Source organism: Rhea pennata, chromosome 9, assembly GCF_028389875.1.
Source record: "Rhea pennata isolate bPtePen1 chromosome 9, bPtePen1.pri, whole genome shotgun sequence".
NCBI classification, from domain to species: domain Eukaryota; kingdom Metazoa; phylum Chordata; class Aves; order Rheiformes; family Rheidae; genus Rhea; species Rhea pennata.
This window is the reverse complement of record NC_084671.1, coordinates 19572442-19595800: the sequence shown is the minus strand read 5'-3', so window position 1 is coordinate 19595800 and position 23359 is coordinate 19572442. Positions and strand designations below refer to the sequence as shown.

General features: G+C 40.8%; 1 protein-coding gene across 1 annotated transcript in view; it reads left to right on the top strand.

Annotated features, from left to right (window-relative positions):
- Positions 1–22804, top strand: part of NYAP2 (neuronal tyrosine-phosphorylated phosphoinositide-3-kinase adaptor 2) — a 134999-nt gene extending 112195 nt beyond the window's left edge. The window contains exon 6 of the mRNA XM_062583140.1: positions 22577–22804. Within this exon, the coding sequence (XP_062439124.1) occupies positions 22577–22804 (228 nt within the window). The remainder of the gene's footprint in view (positions 1–22576) is intronic.
- Positions 22805–23359: the final 555 nt, after the last annotated feature.

The window sequence follows — 23359 nt, the reverse complement described above, 5'->3', positions numbered from 1 at the left end:
AGCAGGGCTGCGGGCACAGTGCTGCAGAGGTGGCGGTCCCGGGTGGGACCAGTCCTTTAGATTAAGAAAAGCATTATTGACTTTTTTTTTTTGGGGGGGGGGGCTGCTGGCTGAAATCATAAATATTGTATCAATTAATTGCAAGAACTATGTGCAAAAACTGTTGGCAATTCAGTAAGCCCTTCCCTGCCCATACTTGCATACCCACAAAGGGGTGGCTGCAGGTCGCACCCTCGCTGGCTGCAGTGCCAGAGCACCATACACAGCCTTGCACCACATCAGCTGTAGTTAGGGAGGAGGGAGAAGGCTTGCACTGACCTCACCTGGGCAATGCCAAATTCTGCCATGCAACAGCTTAGGTAGCATTTTGTTTAAGCCTCAGTGTTCAGGTACTGATGAGAATGCAACTAAAACCCCTGTATTTTACCATATAAAGAAATCTAGCATTAAAACTGATGTGAGACCTTATCCTGGGGGCAACTATTCTTTATTTTTGCACTCCAGCCAAAAAACCCCAAACAAATATTTTAATTCTTCCAATTCTAAATAAAAGAATGCTAAGAGGGAAATATGCCAACCAATAAAAAGCTTAGATATCTTTTCAGCTGCTCTCCACATGTATTCTTAGACTAATACCCTGTAATTTAAGCACAGTATAAACTCACTGAATGAAATTTACAGAACTTAATAATTTAGAGTTCAACCCTGAAAGGTATGGAGTGCCCTTCAGCAATGCGGCTAAGTATTTGTCTCATGCTTAAGTACATGAATAATCCGGTACTGAATTAAGAATCACAAGCCCAGCTCTTAATGTCTCTGGCCTCAGTTGTGTATACAAAGCGTGCTGTTGTCCTTGTATGCCTTGCAAGCATTGTACTCACCCTGCAATTAATGAATGCAAGAAGGGTATATTGTCACTATTACAGCTGTAGGCACCTAGACAAAATACTTCCCCCATGAATTGACATTATCAGACTTTAGTTGGCGAATGTGGGTCAGAAAGCACATGGGCTCTAAATTACTCTGTGAACATAAACTATGTATCTGTGCACTTCTGTTATTCTCAGCACAAAGTGGCAATTTTCCCCAGCAATAGCGTACAAAGGTTCCAGCACAGTCAGGAACTACCCTTCAGTTGTGAGGCTTCTTAGCAGGACCAGGCTCCTGCCTGCCCCAGTTAATTAATCCTGCTACTGAAAAACGAGCATGTATAAATCAAGACCATGCTGTTCTGTATCTGATCACAGCAGTCTTTTTTTAACTTCCATTACATGAAAGAAATACAGTAATTGCAGGTAGGTGGAGAGCTCTGAAGTATTCTTTCATCCTGTTGGAGTATTTGGGAAATGGTAATAGGAAAAAAATGTGTCCTAGTAAAAGAAGTAATATCTGTTTCATAGTCTAATCCAGTGTGATCACTTGGTTCTGTAAATCCTTGCTGGATGCATTCCTCCAAGGACAACAAGCTGAAGCTAGTATCAACACTAGTGATTCTGTTTTTGTGGTTCTAGTAGAGCAGAAGGGGCTGCAATGAAAGGACCAACTTCTGTCATACTTCCTGGGTCAGAGGGGAAAAAAGAGCCTCCCTAAGCTGGAGGTTAAAGACCTCAAGTGAGATGAAAAAGTCCCAAATCCCTAGTCAATAGGAGAATTTAGCTACTACCACTCTGGGGTGACTTGTTCTTTCCTCTCTTGTTTCCTCTCATTTTCAAAAGTTTTTGAAATCTACTGTTTATTTTAGACATAGAATAGAAAAATGTGGAACAATTCGTGGGATGGTAGTGATCATTTTCTTCTTCTCTCAATACGCACATGCCAAGTCTTCCCCTTCAGCCAGTGCCGTGCCTCTGAATCTCAGTACTCCTAGAGCCAAGATCATGGTTGTTCCCTCTTTGATACTTGATCTTTTTTCTTCATTTTAAAAGTATGTTCGAAGTGTGGGATACAGTCCTTTAGCCTCTTGCTCTGTAATCAGAAGTTCCATGGGTTTTTGGTCTGGATTTTCTATATACCATTTATTGCTGTGGATGGTAGCTTCTATTTTTGCCTATGAAACTACTCCTTTGAAAGGCTTTAATTGCTCCTTCTGTTCAACCATCACCATTAATAAGGCTTGTGATAGTCACTAGATCCAAAAGCTGCTTAATGTTGGCCAGTAGAATCTGCCACAGTAATTTCTGCAGTAGTCTCTGAGCGTCATATTCATAAATAAGGTTCCTGACTTGATAGTGTGTTGAATGAAACAGTCTCTGCTCCAAGGATTTATAAGCTTGTATAGCAGTATAACAAAAGTAGTAGTATAACAGAAAAGAAGTATAACCACAGAGCAAGCAGTTGTAGATAGGAGTAGGTTGGTAAGTATGTGACTGCCAGGAATTGCAAAAGCTTTGATTTAGTGTGAAGTTAGAAACTGTAAAACCTGTTTGGAGTACAAGGTACTATATCTTTGGCAGTGACTTTAATTAATTTTATATAGCATTAATACAGTGAAATGCATTTGAATGTCTAAATTAAGGAAATCAAGTAAATTTTATTAGAAACGTGTTGCAAATGATGTAAATGGCCCTCTCATGTCCAGTGGAGAAATCTTTTGACATGTGTGTAAGAGAGAACAAATGAATGCAGACTTGACTTGAATTTAGTTGATGATGCTGATTTTTCAAATGACTGGTGGGATCTGCACACCAGGGGCCCCTGTATTAAGGGAATAATTCAGTTTTCATCAAGTAAGCACGTAAAATGATTGTAAAGTCAATGCAGACTCAATGTCAATTTGAGTCTGTTGAAGTACAGGGAGCAAAAAAGACCTAATAAGCATCTACATCTGCTTCGTATCAGGCGTATACCTTCTGAGGCTCCTAACGTTGCCCTCAGCCACACATACAGAGCTTTGTGCAAGAGCCCAGTGGCCAGAGGACTTGCCCAGCTCCTACAAGACCTTTGTTGCTGCTCCTTCTAGAAGGGCTTACATCCACATCCTCCCTCCCCAGCCAGGAGAGCATCCTCTCCACCAAGCGTTTGGGAGAAGTGAGGTGCTCGGCACCTTTCTTTTGAAGATGACCACTATTCAGCAAGTAGAGGAAAGGTCATGAGACCAGGTGGGGTAGCAGGGAAGAAGTCCGTTCTTTCCTAACTCTTTGAGGAGGGACCTCATTGCCATTTTCTCATCTTCTTTCTTTTACACTTGCCCACTTCTTCTCTTTCACTTACTTGCCCCAAGCTCTCCTCCGGTCTACCCTCTCCTGTTCTCCCTCCCACTTGTTCCTTCTGAGGGGATAATCCCATCACCTGTGGCTTAACTGGTACTCAGGCACACAGAGTAGAAATAAAGTATTGCACTCAGCAGAAAAATATAAGATTTAGACACAGCTGTAGGGGATCTTGTAAGTAAATATGTATGTAAGTAAGTAAGAAATTTAATGAGGCTTTCAGTTCCTCTGGAAGACTGTGGGAGGGAGAAGCCCTGCTGGGTACTACATGTGAGGATGGACAGGCATGGTAGAGTCAAGGGTAGGGTGCAGAGAGGACCCCTTGGCATGAGCACTTGTCGTGATGTGACCTGGGACAACTTTTACCTTGAGATAATGTTTGAATTCGGCCAGAGCTAGGCCTGTATATATTTAAAAATCTGGATCATACAGGATTTTGTCCTCCTGTTCAGGCTGAATATTCACAAAACAGAGCTCATCACACTGATTGCCACCACCTGGAGAGAAGTGCTGGGGCATAAGCTGTGTTGAGAAGTGTCACAAACGCTTTTAGCAGTTTGCACTGCTAAAATATTGAGAGAATTCGAACTGTTGGATTTCTTAGCATGCTTTCAGGCCTTCCCAAAGTGCAGCAGAACTCCATGTCCACGAGAGGGAGCAATTGGATTACTTTACATAGTTCCTTTTTTTTTTCCTGCAAGGACAAATATTTTGCACACATGAAGGCAAAATACTGCTGCTGTCAGTCCAGCTAAATATGCTGTCAACATTTTGGATGAGAGCAACAACAAGAATGTTAATGCTTTAGGGAAGGCTCCACATTGTATTACGTGAAGTTTCAGCTTGAATCTGGTCTTACATAATCAGTACATGGGTCCAAGGCAATACAAATTGTTTCTAAATATATGAATTGCAAACAGAGAACACTTATTAAAAAAAGTAAAGAAAACTCAAACCTTGAAGTGGATGGAATTTCCCCATCCATCATCCCTCACCTCCAGGGCATTTCTGCCTGATTGGCACAAGCAGCAAATGTGTCAAAGCTGTCTTCTGTTGGCAGGCAGCCCTGCTGTTGCTATCCCAAAATTTCTTCTTCAGCATTCAGCTGGTCTGGTCATGCAGCAGAAGCAGGTCACTGCATTGCTGGGGCTTACTTTGCCAGGACTCTGATTTAGGAGCATGAGAGAGTGCATACTCTGAGGCCCTCACTGTGCTGGAGAGGAGCCTTGCCTGAGTCACGGCATGGGCAAAACCAGTCCCAGGGAATATCTGAGCCTGCCCTGTGGCCACGGGAGATCCCAAGGCCCATGCTTAGTTTTGATGGCTCTTGTTGGCTGTAATACGCAATATCATCAGACTCTGGCTTGGCCTTGCAGACACAAATAGCTGTCGGCCTAGGGGACAGGCACACGCTGATCCCTGACTGCACGGCAGCAATGCCCATCTTAGGGGAGCTGCTTGTTCTCCAAAGGTGACTGTGCTCTTCATGCCTTTAAGAACATCTGTTAGAAAGGGCTAGTTTTTGGCACCAGTGAGACATGTGACAGGAGGGGGCAGTAAAAGCAGGTCGGCTCTAGGGAAAGTAATTCTACAGAAAGCAAATATCAGGTATAGGGAACAGAGTGATCAGATCTTGCTCTCTCTGAAAACTAGGCCTATGTTCTTTCTTTATCCCTTTCCTCATTGCTGAAGTACGAGCTTGACTGCCGCTATTTAAGGCATAATGAAGAGAGCAGGGGGAAGGATATTCCATTCTCTTTTGCTGATCTCTTGTTGTTCTTGGATGAGTTTTGTAAGCTTGACAGTAGAGTACAGAAGGATGTTTGTTCCCTCTCAAAGATAGCTGAAACTTTTGAAATACAATAATATTTTGACAAAGAAGGAAATGCAGTGTTTGTGAGGCCTCTCTTTCCTCTCAAGAAGTTTTTGACCATTTTGTGTGGTTGTTTCTCAGATCTAAGAGTAAGCATTGTTCTTTTAAAAAGAAGTGGACAGACATGACTAGCTCTCACCCAAGTGGTCTGAGGCTTCAGGAGGGTTGTTACGTTGTGCCTGTGTTTGACAGAGTGGGGACAATGTATTTCAGCACTTTGAAAAATAGCCTTAGCTTAACAGAGAAATCTGTGGGGAAAGAGGCCCCGGGCAGTGCAGCACAACCGAGGCTGTTGCTCCCTGAGAGGTAAGTTACACTGCGTAGGCCCTGGAAGTCAGTGAGAAGCCCTGCGCAGGCTACCGGCAGGAAGACAAGAAGGCAGGCAGGTGTAGCCCCTCGTGCATGCTTGATTGTAAGGGAAAGGAAATAAATTCTGAGGCTTAAAGCAGATCATCACCTCCTCCTTCAGGGACATCTAATGCTTTTATCAAGATAAAGGAAAGAAAATAGTTAAGAGACAAGAAAGAAAGAGCCGCAAAGGGATGGGGTGCCCTGCTTCTGAGCTCGCTCAGGACAGGGCAGCAATCCAGAGCCTCACTTCTTACCTGTGGACTTTTGTATGGTCTGGCCGTGTTCAGTTTGATCCCTCAGAAGGGCTAAACAGCAGCCCCTGAGGAGTGCCAGAGCAGCTGGCAGATACTGGCCGTGCTTACTGTACAAGTGGTGACATTGCACCCCGAGCAGAAGGGCTTTCACATCATTGAAGTCCGAACTTTGCCCCAAAATCTAAGTTGAAGTCCTGTCCAGTGCTTTGCAATTAGGTCCTTTTTATAGGTGCCTCTGTCCCATGGAAACTTGTGCTGTGCTGGGCACCAAAACACTGCGACGCTTTGTGCCCCGCATGCCAGGCGTGCAGGGGGAGGAGCAGGGCCCTCCTTCGGGAGGGAGCTGTGCCCAGTGTCGCTGGACCGCAGGGTGCTTTGCAGCAGCCTGGACCGCAGGGTGCTTTGCAGCAGCGTGGCTGCTGTGTCGAAGAGCATTCCTCGTTCAGGCATTAGCAGCGCAGCAGCTGCCCCGTGGAGGCAAACACGCTGGGCCCCCCTGCCCATGCAGCTTCTCGCGGAGGCTTCGCACGGGGCCAGGGGCAGAGCTGCAGGGACGGCGCGAGCCGTGCGATGCCCCACGCCGTGCCCTGCACCCGCGGAGCTGCGGCGTCTCTGCCCGGAGCCGGAGCCGGAGCCGGAGCCGGGCTCAGGCACGAGCGGGCACGGGGCAGCGCGCACCTGAAACCAGCTTGTGAGACCTTGTGGTCTCATCAGGCGACCTTTGCCGAGCTGCACCTCTGGTTCCTGGCCTGGCCTGCCCACAGCCAGAAACTAAAAATTACCTGCTAGTTCATCTCATTTTTAGCTGCTCTTACAGCTTTGTATTTGATCCTACCTAAAAAAAAAAAAAAAAAGAAAAAAAAAGAAACAAATACACTGTAATTAATGTAAACGCAGATATTAATAATTTCAGCCTAAACACCAGTAAATTGCCTGTAAAGGAATTCTGTTTGGTAACATTCCTTCTTCTTCAGGGAATTTCTCTCTATGACATTTCCCAAATTATTTATTCTCTTCAAAAAACTTGTAAATTCACTTCAAAGCTTGTTCTGAGACTTTTGTGTGTAAACAATTAGTTTAGTCACATTAAAACAGAAGCGGTACCAGAACAATAACTACTGCTAAGTTGATTTCAAATGGTGTTGCAATCACTATTGAAGACATTGTGCCTTGGTTCGGAAAAAAAAAAAAAAAAAAAAAGAAAGAAAGAAAGCATGCAATTTCTTTTTTTTCCTTCCTTTTCTGTGTGCATTTATGTTTAACTCAGGGCAAGAATTTTGTAATATTCTTAAAGGAAAAAATAGAAATAAAAAATGGCATGAATTCATGAAGGCATGGGTTTATATATAGGCATTCTCTATAAATGAACACAAACACTGTGTATTCTAGGTAGAACAACCTTATTTGTCTGCTCATACACATTTCAATTACCTCCATGCACACTCCCACTTGTCTTACCTTTTTTATATATGAACTGAATGTATTGTACCATGTTTTCTGTTTGAACCGTGTGTGCCTGATGCATAAAACACGACACGGAGCAGCAAGGTTTTTCCCCACCATCTGTGTTAAATCACCAGTCATTCAAGCTTTGTTCTCGTGGTTGGCATCATTTCACCAGAATCTTTCGATGTTTGTATAGCCTTATACAGTATATTGCACTTACTGTACCTGTATAGTATCTTGTCTGTATACTGTATGCACATAAATATGTATATTCACTCATGTATGTATGTATAGTATGTTTATATATCTATGTATATGTATGTGTGTTTGTTCATAGTCTTTCACTAGAAATGTGTGGCTATTCATATACATTATGTGTATGCCAATTATATAAAAGTATGAATGCCAGCACCCACTTTTGATAACCTACTTTTATTCTCATTTTGTCTTGTTAAACAATGAAAATAAAAATGTCATGTATTTTAAATGAGAACTTTAAAAGATGATTATTTTAGTCATTTTAAGTTTTCCTGTTCTTCAAAAAAAAATTATTTTAACAGCCCCAAATTCTGAAGATATTTGTGTTTCTCATGAGTGCTTTCTGTGGTTGAAAAATATTTGATAATAGCCACATTCTGCTCTTTTGTCTCCCTGTGTCTCATGTTTGTCAAGTGTTTCTAGATTTAGATACGCCCTCAGCCAGTTGGGCTTTCCTCCTCCAAACCCTACCTCTGTTCACAGAGGGACTTCCGATAAATCTGAGGGACGATCCATGCCCACAAAGTCTTGCACATATAAATACTGGCTGGACAAGGCCTTCCTCAGGCTGGAAAGACAAGTCTCTCCAGTGCAGCTGAGCTTTAGAAACATATAAAAATATCATACTTTATGAGTCCATTTAATAAGAACATTACAGACATTGTATTACTCAGTTATGGTTTCAAACTACCTCTTTGCAAGCCACAGTAAATACATAACAATTGATTAGGCATTTATTAAAACAACTAACAACCATTTGTTAGCCCTTTGTAAAGTTAATCAGCACGCAACTGTATGTAGGCTCGGGTACCTGGCCTTGACCCCGTACAGCACAGGCTTAGCTTTAAACAGCACAGTATCCCTCTAAATCAAGAAGACATACAATATTTTTATGTTTAAGTTCTTCACTGAATTGGAACTTCTACGATAATCATATGTGTTTCAGCGCAAGACCTAATTATTTGGAAGAGTGGCAAATTTGCTTCCTCTTAATGTTAATGTTATGATCTTACCATCTCGTCCAGTGAGGCCGGTCGCAATGTGTAGTAAGCTGCAGCAGCAGAGTGGCAGCAGCTACTCAGAAAGATCTCAGAAGACAAATTTTTATACAGGAAATACTACGGAATTTTTAGCATGATCAAGCCACTGTTATGAAGAACCTTCACCCCAAATAAAATCACATAATAGAAAATCCTTTTCAATTTTTCCTTTAAACTTACAGGATTAAATTCCGACCTCATGCAGGACAACAACAAATCCCTGTTTCACTCATAAGCTACAAATGAAAGGATCCAAGGACTGTTTTTTCTCAACAAAAAATAGTATGGGGAAAGAGCACATTCCATTACTTGAGCTTGGTGTTTATGGGCTGGGACCTGAACTTAAGTCTTTTCAAGTCAGTGGTAATTAATACAAATGTACTTATGGGTTGAGTCTTTAAGGCTTATGTCATTTTTGCAGTGTGGAAAAGGGCATTTAGTGTCTGGGGTTTATAAACACAATATAAGTTGTAACAGAGTCAAAATAGAAAGTAGCAAAAAGGAGAAAATACAACAGCATTGTTCTTTTTTTGATTAATAATAATCAGATGATAGCTCTTACTTGATTTCTGCATCACATTTCAAAAACATGAGCCTAACAGAGAAAAATAGCCTTTTGTTGCTGCTTAGCAATTTGTTCACTTATGTTACAGGTAATGAAGTTGAATATTTTGTTAGTCTGCTTTGTCTTTAGCTCTTCTTTTTAAAATAAATATTTAAATCTCTGCTTTGGAGGCCTGAACTTGGATTGCACTCATAGTGCTATCACAGCTGGTGTGCTGCAGAGTGCTGCCTGGTCACCCATGCGCGGGAACCCTGCAGGCAAAGCCCTCGTCTAGCAGACTGGTGTTTGTGGCTTGATGTGTTGCATTTAGACCAAATCACTGTCACATATTGTGCCAGCTAGTGTCATTCATTTGGTGATCACCTTTAAATAGAAAACCAAGGTAAGATGCAGGTAACCAATGAATCCCATTTTTTAAAGCTTGTAGGTGCCACTCTTAGTTTCTTGCCTGTATTTCAGCTATTCTATCTGTCGATAGGTCATATTAGATTTGGGTATTATGTTGTTTAGCAATTCCTGATTAAATGAAATTGTGTCAAGTTAGAGCAGATCTGGTATCTTGTGCCAAGGAAGGCTCTTATACTCTTCAGAATTTAGGATTCTTTAGAAGCTCTCAGTACACTGTATCACTGTAGTATGTATTCATGAATTATGTTTCAAATTGGCTTTAGTAGTGAATTATACATGGAAATCTCTGTCTTGCAATCACACTTTATGTGCCTATAAAAACACAGATATGAATACCTACAAGAATACAATCGTCTCTGAATCATGATGTTTTTCAGCCATCTTTTCCTAAAAGTATTATCTCTCTTCCCCCAAACAATCTATACAATATTTGAGAAATGGCATTCAATATAAGAAAATGACCATTAATTCACAATAAAAAAGGAGAATTGTAAGAGCAAATTTCAAAATTTCTTATCTGTGAAACAACGTCATAACCTGTATCTGAGGTAGTTGTATGTTTAGATCACCTAATGAGAAAGAGGAATTGTAGGCACTGGCCCATTCAGTGCTGAGGCACTCCCTATATTACTCTGATCATTTTAACTTTTAAATGATTCTTGTGACTACTTTAATGAAAACACTAGAAAATACTAGAAAATTTTAAAGACTTAAAGAGAGGCTTTACTGAAAAAGCAATGTAAGGAGGTTCTTTAGTTGTCATAGTAGTAAAAGTTAGTTAAATCTTCATCTGCAGTTGCAGGAATAAATAATGCATTATTTTAGTGAAGGAACGAAATAGTTTGTTATTGTTTTAAACTAATTTTCATGCTCTTTACTGGTACCATACTTGAACATGAAATGCAAGTCGTGGCTCTGGTCGTTAGGAGAGATGGTTGTTGCTCGTAAGTACAAACTTCCTCCCACAGAAGAAAGTGTAATTCCTAGTACTGACATCAGTAGGAACAACACTGAAGTTTCAGCTTGGATAAAACTAGGTCCAGTAAATTTGGAACATATTTGAATGACCATAATTGCAGTGTCTCCATACATCACATTTCTATAACTTTTGCCCTGGCCTCAGTGTCCACTTTCTCTTAGTTCTTCCACAATGTTGGTCTAGTTTCCACTGATTTTCTTTCTTCCCAATTCAATTTCTGTGTCCTTCTTGGCCACTAGTGGGTGACAAGAAACAGTAGTATAGAGTATGCGTCTTGCTGCCTTCAGCTCCCTGGCAGTCAGAGCTTTTGCTGCCCACAGAGGTTGGATCCTAAGGAGCAGAGGATCTTGACCATCAGCAGCTGTCACTGCTCCTTGTTCCTTCGAAGCAGGGCCTGAAGGGGGGTGGGGGCTCATTTGAATATGAGATTTGGAATAAAACTACCGTGATTTAGATTAAGAAACACTAATTACAGGTGTTCTATACTGTGGATGTGGTACTAAGTTGTAAGCAGGGCTAGCTGGAGTGGTCATTAAGGTCACTGCCTCAAACTGTCCGAGTGTTTTAAGATAAACTGGTTCATGAACAGCTATGCGACACGTGCAGTGGAGTAATGCCAGCAAAAGGAAGAGGTGGACAGCCGGGTTTAGTAGCCCCTTCTAGAGTCTTAATGAAGTCTGGAACATGGAGAGTGTTACACTACAGATGCTATACTGCAAAATGCACTTACAAGAAAGCTCTGCATCATTTAACATTACAAAGTCTGGGTATTCTGTCCTTTGTCACTCCTGTAATTGACCTAACACAATATTGAATTTTCCTTTCTATTTTACAGTGAACAAGAGGATGTATCATGGTGGGTTGCCTGAGTTCTGTGTTTATTGCTTAGCAAAGCTAAGCTTTGAGCTTTGATTTTTCATGAGCAGTCTCAATAGGAATGCACTTTGTGATGATCCACTGCATAAACGAGATGCATGAGACAACTTTACACAATATCCTGAATAATAGTTGCTCTACAGACTCTTGTTTTAAAAATACTAGCTTTTACAGAATGTGTTAAATAACAGTAGGTCAAGCAGTACATTTCAGACAGTTGTTTGTTGTAAAAAAAATAGCTTAGATAAGAATGCATGTTTCCAAATATGTCAATAATGCAAGGTCAGGGTGATCCTTTGTTAGACCCATTGCCAGTATAAAAATGGAATGCAGAATGATGAATTTATCATTTAAAGTTTGCTATATTGATAGCATCAGCGGTAGTCTGAGAATAACTGGAAAAATTAAGGTGTAGTCCTATGTGCAGCGCTGATGCTGTATGCAGTAACAGTGACATTTAGTAATTGGAAACAATGAATCATGAAGCTGAAGGATTGGGATCAGAGATGCTAATAGTCTGCGAACAATTTGCTAATTTAATTTTTGGATAACTTAATTTTTCATAAGCTTGGATCTTCTGGAATTCTTGGAGTTCCAAGTATTCTCGTCACTTGTTTCGAAGTGGGGGAGCTGTGAGGCGACAGCATGTAACACAGCGCAGTCAGTCTTGTAGTGGCTTGTATTGGAGAAAAGCATCCAGAGCTTTGTTTGGGCACTGCATCATTTAATTACAAGATCTGCATTAAGTAGTAAAACAGTTTTTATAAGCACTCTGGTTATTGTTTTTACTGTAGTAGAAGAAAGCAGTTTATAAACAAACATGTTACTAGAAGTTTAGAAATTTCAAATAATGGAAATTAAAACATGAAACACAGCAATTTCTGTGTCATAATAATAGTGATGCACATGCATTTTTTACATTGAAATAGCAATTGTCAGTGAACTTTTTAATGTTAAATATACAGTGTAAGATTACAAAGTGCTCCTTCCCAGCCAACTTTTTTGTTAAAATTAAGACTAGTGCGCTGGGGGAACCCTTTCCCAAAGATGCTTAAAACTTTTGTCACCTAGATGTCATCTTCTAACACCAAGATGCTAACAACTAACTATGTGATAATAACACCTACATTATTCCTGCATCAGCCAAAGTAACACAGGTTAACTGGTAAGCTTTATTTCCAAATCTGCACCTGTAACATTAGAGAACTTGCTATATGAAAAAAAAATAGAAAATTGCCTTAGAGTGGCTTGTACTGCATTAGAAATGCAGAGGGAAAAGTCCTTGAGGAAACAGAAAGTGTGTGTGTTTCTTAAACTTCCAGCATGTGTGTCAATCAGAAATATATTAGTACTACTATCAAAGTCTATTAAAACATGCTTAATACAGGCCATTGGTATAATTTTATTTATGCCTCTTTCAGTTAATATCCCCATACTATTCAAGGGAAAATAGTGAGGTTACTTGTGTCTCTTAAAAAGAATTTGTGGCTGTTAGAACCCGAAGGGCAGTCCATGGTAGCGCGTAGCACATGTTGTATACCCGTGGTTGTGATATATGTACGTGAATGCACAGGCATCGTTTGATGTGGTTGCTGACATACGTTGAACACCTTCTAGAAAACACCTCCAACACTTCTGGAGAAGAGGTTGCAATGACACTCTCCAGTGTTCCCGGGGGGATGTTGCCACGCACTGCTGATCGCACCGAGAGCGTCTGTTTTCACAGCTCACATTGCACTTGCTGTGTGTTCCTGAACATACTGTTACTTTTAATCACCTTTGTATTAATAACCAACTGTTGTTTTGAATTTAACAGTAACGGGAGAGCTGAGTAGCAGTATAGAACTATATGAATGACTACCTATTTTGGGCCAAATTATGCTGTCTTTTATGTCAATATTATTCCAGATTACCTCTGTCAGAGATAAAGAAATGACTGCAGATGCAGCCTGTAGATTTACCCTCCTTACCAACTCTTACAGCCATTGGAATTAACAGCATTCAGCTGCACTGCATTGGTTATAGCTAATGGTTAGCATAAGAAAAACTATCCAACATAATTTTCCAAGTTCTCTTCAGAAGGCTTTTTAAAACATGTGAGCTTTTTTATTAATACTTGTTTGAATAAACTGTGGTCAAATTCTTGGACCTGTGAAGTCAGTGGGCAAATTCCTGTTGGCTTCAAATGGGTAAGGATCTCACTTCTCAGATTTTTTGAAACTTGATTCTTGCTGAACTCCTGCACTGGACGACTCCCCCTTTGCAAACATGTGCTAAGAGGATCTCTGCATCAAGCTAAGAGTATCAGATAACAGATCATGAAGTAACTGTTGCTACGTAACTTGGCCATCTGCCGCTTGCACCCGTGGCACACAGCTACCTGCCTAGGAGTGGGATTTCACACCCTCCCGCGTGGAAATACCTTACCTGGCCAGATGGCTGGGACCCATCTGCATCAGAGAAGGTGTCATCAAGAGGTTCAGTGGGAAAGAGAGTTTGGAAACTCTTGTCTCAGAGCAGGCAAGAGGGAGGGAGTACCTTTTCCTCACAGAGGATGGTAAGTGGCTTTCAGAAAGCCTTTCTTCTTCACTTCTTGTTAGCCTGCCAAAACAAACCAGCATGCTTGGCTCTGCTCAACAACCTGTAGCACTGCTCATAGATTGCACTGTTCATTGATGGCTTTGTTTTCAGATACAGGAGGCATTTCTAATCATTTTCCTCCAAATATGGTTGATGTTTTTATTTCATTTTAATTTATGTTGGTTTAAGATCACTTTGTTATAGCCTCACATTGGCCGCTGGGCATTCATTTTAATTATACAGATGTCATGAAGAAAATAGGTATTTGTACATGACATCCATGATCACACGCATATTATTTGGTTTTCCCCACCCTTCCTGTAAATGAAGATTCAGCCCCCACCCATGCGATAGGAGAGGGAAGATACTCAGAAGGACCAGAAAAGAACAGCCTCTTTCTCAGCCCCATAACCTGTAGAATTTCAGCAACATTAGGTGAATCTACAGTATTAGGAAAAAAAGTAAGGAAACACCCCCTTAATCATAGGGTTCTCATATTGCCCAGAGCTTCCAATACCACTTCAAACAAACCAGCAGCATTTGCAATAAGCAAACCAAGAACTTACCAGAAAAGACGTCACAAGGAGAAGCATCTGAACGGGGCACAGCATCGTCTGAAGTCCTCATCTGAGCTGTAGCGGAAAATACTTTAAGTCACTGAAAGTTCAACAGAGTTTTCACAGAAACCCCACTCATGGAAGTGTCCAGAATAGGAAATACAAGGTGGTCAATTCAAGTCTTAGAAAATTCAAAAATTAATTAAAAAGGTTCAACATTTTCTGACTTTGTGACTCATAATAGAGCTGCTTATGATATTTCAAAACTCACTTCTCTGTAACGGGATTTTTAGCAGCGCATATTTTCATGGACACTCTTGTGAAAATTACATTGCACCTTTCAACGAAATGTTGCCTGAAATGCCTCTCAGCACAGGGAATTAGCATGAACTTATCTTGTCTACATGTAGACCCTGTGGCCTAACTTCAGAGAATTGCCCAGATTGGGACCACAGGCCTCTGAGCTGCCCCTGAATCAACAGAGAGGAAGATGCACTTTAGATCTGAGTCAAGCACTCGCTCCCTGCACGTTCTTCTTTCTCATTGCTGGCAAAAGCAGGTGTGCAGGGCAGTTGCATGCTTGCAGTCTTGGGCTCACTGTCAAGTTACATGGGACTCAGCACATGACAATGAGATTTGAGTGGAACTTACAGATCACAATAAGTCTTTTTATCAAGAGAGAGCAGTATCTGTCTTTGTATTCATGTATCTATTTATCTGTCACGTATGAGCAAGCAAAATTTATTACACTTAAGAAACAGAGTCCCAGGCCTGGCACTGAGAATTTTTCATTACATATGTTTGGTTCTGCTCCCATGTTTTTCCTTTTGCCCTGTCTCACATTTTTGCTTTTGGAAAGACTGTGCAATCTTGGATAATTTGGTATGTTTATAGCTTAAAGGTATTACCATATCTTTTTCAGTAGCATACCTGTGTTAAAAAGTATATAGAGGTATATAGAGGGTTACAAAGAACTGTATGTGCACTGTATTAATGCACTTTGAGTTATGTTCCTTATGTTGAATGTCCAGTTCCTGAAGGGCCAGAAAGTCATATCTCATTCTTGGAATAGTCATCAACATACAGATACAGTTTGTACACTTAACGACCATGGCAACAAGTGTAGAAAGTAATATCCATCAGTAGCTGCATAACTATACTACTGGAGAATATTTTCTTCTATCTTTATTCCATTATCATATTAGTTCATTCGTACTTATTTTTCTTGCATTAAACATCTGGATTTTGGGCACTTGTGTGAATCCAGTCTCTCTCTCTGAGACTGTTAGAGCAGCTCCAGCCTCGCTTTACTGGGAGCAGATGGGACGTGCAGCGTGGAGTGGGGCGGCGGCAAAGCCCCAGCTCAGTTTTAATGATTGAAATAGTCTACTGTGACACCAGTCGGTTTCTGAGATTGTGATTCATTGACTATTTCAGAGAGCCTGTTTTGTTTTTTCACTGAGATTATGAATTTTTCTCAGTAAATTCTCTGTAGCAGAGAGCAGATGAGTGTACTGACCTCTGGGTACAGGGATTGTCCTTCAAGAGTGATTGAACTGTAAATATTTTCTCTGTCAAACCTCTGTTCAAAGACAGTTCTGTGATTTAGCTCAGACATCTAATTTAAACTATACATATATTTGTACAAAATGGGGACTGCTATTTATCTTTCTAGAATAATTCAAAATTTCAGTCTAGTGATGTAAAAATAAATGAAGATAGACCCAATGCTAATGGAGACCGCTACACACAAAAGAGTACCAGTTATACCTTGTAGAGAAGTAAACTAGTTTGTCTCTCTGATATCCATAAAGCATTAAAACACTCCCCAGAACTGGTGTCTTTGGCTCTATTTTCTAATTCTAGAAGTTTTCTTAGACAAAATATTTTGCATTGTGTTTTGGAGATGGATGAAGGGCTTTTTTTGACTATTTTTTTATATGCATGTGTGCATTTGAATAAAAGCCCTGAAGCAGCTTCATGGATAAGCAGCTCAGAAAGGGAGACTCAGTGAAGCTGTGCCGCTGTTCCTGCCCGTTGCCTGGGCTGGGTGAGCTCTGCACTGACTCCCGCAGCCTCTCCCATCTTACTGAAGGCAGCAGCTGTTTTGCCATTAACATGGACCACAGATTTCACCTGAATTTGCAAAGGGTCTTTCCCATACTGCTGCACCTGCTACATAAACTCATATTGCTGCCTTCTCCAACTCCCACTGCTGTGAAGATGATGATGATGAAAAAAAAAAGAAAGAGGTGTCTAGGAAAAGGGTAAATCTTACTTCAGCAAGCTCTTCTAACAAATAATACCTTGTCTCCTATTAATGGAAGCTTGTTAGTTGTCTACCTAAAATCAGGTAATGTTGGAATTAGAGTTTTATATGTGATATCACAGAGTTGCTTTTTTCTTACTTGAAAGTTGATTTTATAATAGTATTTCTTGTTCTGTGGCACTGCCAATATGGAATCTGACAACCCAGGCAACTATAGGCCGGTCAGCCTCACCTCCATCCTGGTAAGGTGATGGAACAGCTCATTCTGGATGTCATCTCCAGACATATGGAGGAAAAGAAGATGATTAGGAGTAGCCAGCATGGATTCACCAAGGAGAAATCCTGCTTAACCAATCTGATAGCCTTCTATGATGGAATGACTGGCTGGGTAGATGAAGGGAGAGCAGTGGACGTTGTGTACCTTGACTTCAGCAAGGCTTTTGACACAGGCTCCCAGAACATCCTCCTAGATAAGCTCAGGAAGTGTGGGTTAGACGGGCGGACAGAGAGGTGGATTGAGAACCGGCTGAAAGGCAGAGCTCAGAGGGTCGTCATCAGTGGCGTGGAGTCTAGTTGGAGGCCTGTGGCTAGTGGAGTCTCCCAGGGCTCAGTACTGGGTCCCATCCTGTTCAACTTCTTCATCAATGACCTGGGTGAGGGGACAGAGTGCCTCCTCAGCAAGTTTGCCGACAATACCAAGCTGGGAGGAGTGGCTGGTACACCTGAGGGCTGTGCTGCCATTCAGAGAGACCTGGACAGGCTGGAGAGCTGGGTGGAGAGAAACCTCATAAGGTTCAACAAGGGCAAGTGTAGAGAGTGCACCTAGGGAGAAATAACCCCATGCACAAGTACAAGCTGGGGGCTGACCTTCTGGAGAGCAGCTCTGAGGAGAAGGACTTGGGAGTGCTGCTGGGTGACAAGTTGACCATGAGCCAGCAGTGTGCCCTAGTGGCCAAGAAGGCCAATGGTCTCCTGGGGTGCATTAGGAAGACTGTTGCCAGCAGGTTGAGGGAGGTGATCCTGCCCTCCTGCTCAGCCCTGTGAGGCCTCATCTTGAGTACTGTGTCCAGTTCTGGGCTCCCCAGTACAAGAGAGACATGGAGCTACTGCAGAGAGTCCAGCATAGGGCTACGAAGGTGATCAGAGGGCTGGAGCACCTGCCCTATGAGGACCGGCTGTGAGAGCTGGGCCTCTTCAGCCTGGGGAAGAGAAGACTGAGGGGGGATCTGATCAATGTGTATAAGTATCTGAAGGGAGGATGTCAGTGGGACGGGGACAAACTCTTTTCTGTTGTCCCATGCGACAGGACAAGAGGCAATGGGCAGAAACTGAAGCACAGGAAGTTCCGCCTGACCGTGAGGTGGAATTTCTTCCCTGTGAGAGTGACACGGCACTGGCACAGGTTGCCCAGAGAGGTTGTAGAGTCTCCTTCTCTGGAGATAGTCAAGGCCTGCCTGGATACAACCCTGTCTAACATGCTCTAGGTGACCTTGCTGAGCAGGGAGGTTGGACTAGGTGATCTCCAGAGGTCCCTTCCAACCTTACTGATTCTGTGATTCTGTGATTATTTGACAGATTTTAATGTAATTCACTTCCACTGTTTTGGGCTATAAAAGGCAGAAAAAATAGGGCAGATAGTAACAGTGATGTGGCAACACAGACTGACTTTTCCTAAGGCCTTCCAGAAAGCTGGTGACTAAAGCTAGATAGAAGATTTTAGTTTTGCATGGTAGAGCTTGTTCCTTTTTGTTCTTTGTTCAGCTTTGGAAGAAACATTTGCTTTACAAATTTTTTTGAGGAAAACTAGAGAAGGAGGAGTAATTGAAGGATTAGTGTGTTTACCAGGAACTCACTAATCTATGAGACATCCTCATTTACACTTGTACTCAGTCACATCCATATGAGAGAATTTATCCAACGCTCTACATTCCCATAAGGTTTCTACATACCAGGCTATCATGCAGTTTTCGCTGTCTGCTTAGGAGCAAGGATCTGAGCCTACTTCCAACAAGTCCTAATTGCATGCCCCTACTTTTGGGCCTCTGAATGGTGTTTTCCTTTGCTGTTTGCTCCCTCTTGTTTTGAACGAAAGTTGTGTCCTAGACCAAAATAATTTCCTGAGTGAAAAATCCATCAAAACAATAATTTACATGGAATCAGTTAATTTCATAATTCATAAAAGATTATGTGACATAGTTTCTGATAGAGTAGAGGCCTGGAGTTCCCTTCCAGGAAACCCCTTCCATTCTTACAAACCTAACATTAGAGAGATGCTGCCTCTTTTTTCCCCTTTCATTAAGAATAGGCCAATTTCTCTGGTCAAAATCAAGCAGCTTACCTCTCCCTGTGCTGTGTCTTGTTGGCTGTCACCACCCACGCTGAGGGCTTTTGTGCCTGTCCATGTATGTCGATGTCTGCAGCCAGGCTCCAACATGCTGCAGTGAATGTATGGTTGGAATGTATGCTCTTGGATCTTTCAGGAACAGGAGAGCAGTATAGCTGTACAATATTATGAAAGCTATACTTTTGTACTTCTTTCTCTATATTAACTTGTAATACCATTAATTTTTGTGTCACACACTGAACAAGTCCCTTGGCATGATATAGCAGTGATGTTAGCAACCTAGTGCATGGCCAGATGAGGTTGGAGCCAGAAAGGAAGAAGGATGTGAAAAGAATTAGTCCTGGAAATAAGTGTGATCTCCATCAGTTCAGCAATAGCAGAAAGGATTAGGCCTAATTCCACAACATTACTAGCCTTAAACAGCTCAGTAGCCCTGCAGAAGTTGTCCAGGGTTACTGACATGATTAAACAGCTGTGTTGAGTGCTGTGCTGGCTTGTGAGCCTTAGCACACAAAGTTTGTCTAGGACGCACTGCAAATGCTGTTCATGCTCTTCAGGATTGTGCATTGGCAACATGATAATTGTCATATCTGCTTCATTAATCTATTACTGCACACAAGTAATTTTCTCCCAGTTGCAGCTTCAAGATACAGGCATTCTTGCTCAGTGTATTTTTATTTTTATTGCACATTAACACTAGAACTGGGCAAAAATATCAAACATTAACATTTGTTCTCATTTTTAATTTTTTTCCCCCAAGTCTTTCAACATTATATGTGTTCGGTTAGTCTAGTTTAGCAAATGACATTGCACAGAACAGTTCTGGCCCTTCATGCTGCACATGCCACTACCTGAATGTGATTATAGGAGAGGAATGTATCATGTATATGGTACATTTAAGAAGATATTGGTGTGCAAAACTTAGCTGGCAAACAAAAAGAACATTAAAAACAAAAGCACAGTTTGTCTTGAAAATCTGCGTACTGGGAAGTGGAAAAACTCAAACAAATTCTTCATAATAAATGATTCACGGACTGCTACACAATATGGTGGCCAGTATAAAAAGGGATATTGGAGCTGCCTACACTTAGGTTTATTTTAGCTGCTGTTTTGCAGGGGATGGCAGAATGTCTGTGTAAATGATAGATTCTGCAACACCATTTCTATCTTTGGGAAGCTGCAGTTGGTATTTTTGGGCTTAGCATGTCAAAATCCTGCTTACATCCCCTTGAATCGCATGAAATAGATTAGCTAGTAGAAGATGCTGTGTTGGCAGGAGAACTGAGTGTAGTACGACAGAGAGAAAGTGTGGATGACGTGGCTGTAATACTCTCCTGATAACCACCATACAAGCAGTTGACGGCGCTTCCTGATGCGTGGTAACTGAAGAATACAGCAAGATGTAAGGATTTGGTATTAGGGCATGTTCTGTTGGCTTACGTGACGGATTATAAAAGAGAAGGGATTTCCCAATGCCTATAGAGGAAATCAACACTCAAGCACTATTGTGGCCAAATTCTGCCCAGAAACTGGTATGCAGCAGTGTGTTGTGAATATTTTGTTTAATGAACTCTGTGCAGACTGCGTACCTGCGCTGCCTTACGTAGGAGGACCCAGCAAAAATGAAGACACTGCTGCGTAAGTAGTATCACATCACCATTGAATAGAGTGGCAGGAACTCTGTCTCGGGTAGAGTCTTGTCGAAAGACCTGGGAAGTGGAGTGGGGAGTGGGAAGGAGGATCTCTGTTTCCATCAGTGAGTTTTGGATCAGGCCTAGACACCCAGAGAGAAGGTCTCACAGTTTCCATGGGGGACATGTCTCAGACCCACAGTACTTGACGGATCATTCCTAAATTGAAAACTAAATATTCAAATACAAAGATAAGGCACAGTAGTCTTATGGAAGACTTTTAGCTCAGCAATTCAGGAGGATATACTATAGATATGTTACCTACATAAATCTTAATTTTTGAGTGTATTCAAGGACAAAATTCATGTTCTGGATTAAACCTATTCTAGGCAAAGTATTGTCCAGGATATAAGTTAGGATAAACATGCTTTTATTTCAGTATAAAGAAAGGTAATTTTGTCTATCCGGTGTCACACCTTAAAAATCTTTCATTACACAGGGATTTGAAAAAATACCCGTATTTCTGTATTTATTTCGGTTCTGTTTATTTTTGTGTTTGAGCACATCTTACATTGTTACTTCTTCTGGGAGTTGTGCTCACATTTATTCCTTTTGCTCTGTTTCCTGCTATGAACCTGAACATTTGTTCTATTGGTTTATCAATAAATGCTAAACACATTTCAAGCAGACCACATAAACCACTAAAGTCAATGAAAGTTTCTCTGTTGGCTTCTAAGAAGACCAGTCCCTGATGGTAGGAGCTTAGTGTATGCACACAGATTTAGTATTTTAAAATTTGTGAACGAAAGGCATATGTATTAATAAATATGCTCAGATAGTCTTAAAGTTAATAATAAACACAGATTCCCTTCACAAATCATAAAATGCTGTCAAAGTATTACCATCCATGTGCATTTTCATGACAAGATCAGAGAGCTACTTACACAGGCCCTGCAAAGGCATGGCATGCATTTATTAACACAAATCCTAAATTAATGACAAATGTGGAAAATAAACACTGTGAACCACAAGAAATCACTTTAAATTTGCCAAGTTTGTGTTCAGAGGAAGTTTACTGATTGCCGGTACACAATGTGTATATTGGTATACCTTGTATACAATGAGCCTTTTCAAGAGAGTTTACTATTAGTGATTTTGGAACCAGTCTAAAGCACTTGAAGACACACATATTTTTAGTCATATGAGCACCCCACTGAATTCAAATGAAGCCACATTTTCAAACTTCAGAGGGGCTATGATATGTGCTTAAAATTAAACATATGCTAACCCCTCTTCTTTGGATCAGAATCATATTTTGAAATTTCCTGCATGCATGAAAACATGGAGTTTCTAAACACTTGGTACCTCAACTTAATGAAATACCATTATAGAGTAGAATAGGTTAATCCATATAATTCATATGGAGTTCATTAAATCATTTTTAAAAAATTAAAGTTATATTTAGCTTGATAGTCAGAAGTGTTAACACTATGCTTTTAATGTGACAGACTGGATCTGGAAAGCAATATAAAACGTGGTTTTGAGTGAATAGAATTTTTTATTTCCACAATTTAAGGATATTGTTAAGATCCATGTGTCTTTTTAAGATCTATTCCATCATTCAAAATGCAACCAGAAATAAATAGTGCTAGTTTGCTGAAAACATTTATCTTTATTAGCTTTCAGTGCTCTGGAGAAGTTAAAAGGGGACCTTTTATTACTCTTTTTACTTTGAGTAGTAGCTGGAAGTAGAAATTGACTTTGTTTCTGCTGTTGGCATAGAGGTTTTTTGTTAGTGAAATGAATGAGAATAATACACGAATAATGTTAACCCTGCAAAGAACCAACATATATGATCTATTTTGAATACTTAAATACTTATTTGGATGTTTTTTTTCTTTTTCCCTCTTTTTTCCTTTTTTTTTTTTTCTAATAGGTGACATGTATGCAGTGGTTGCAAGGAGATCATACAATGCTGGATATGATTGAGAAAAAACGTTGCCTCTGCAAAGAAATAAAAGCTCGACAGAAATCAGAAAAAGGACTCTGCAAACAGGACAGCATGCCTATTTTGCCAAGTTGGAAAAAGAATACTGGGACCAAGAAATACAGCCCTCCTCCTTATTCCAAACAACAAACTGTTTTCTGGGACACTGCAATTTGACAGGCGTCTGGAGGATGCCCTCGCCGCTGTGCTGCGCCGTGCACAGGTAGCCTGCTTTCTTAATAAGGCAAAGGCTCTAACATAAGACTTACCTGCAGGTGTGAACTTTCTAGGAAAAAACACACCATTGCAGTGCTCACCTGTCAGTCAAGAGAGAAATTTAAGTTTCCGACCGGATTAAGGCATACATACTTATCCAGGATTTTTTTGGATCCGGAAGATATCAAAATGTAAATATTTTGCCAATATACTGAAAACACCCAAACTAATACACTGTTTAAATATATATAAATACATATATATAAAAATTCAAAAATTTATGAAGAATTTTACTATATAAAGTTACTGTTAAATTGTTTTATTAACTATTTTCTATGTGGTACTCTAATGTTCCCTCCACCACCACCATTTTATTTCCCTTACCTGCCTAGATTTGGCCTCTGTACAAAAGCATGTGGTTGTACGTTTTGTTTAACAGTACAATGTACAGACGACTTGGTGCTAGGGCTGTAGAAGTTAACTAGAGTCGTGCTTATCAGACGTCTGTGGCTTTTG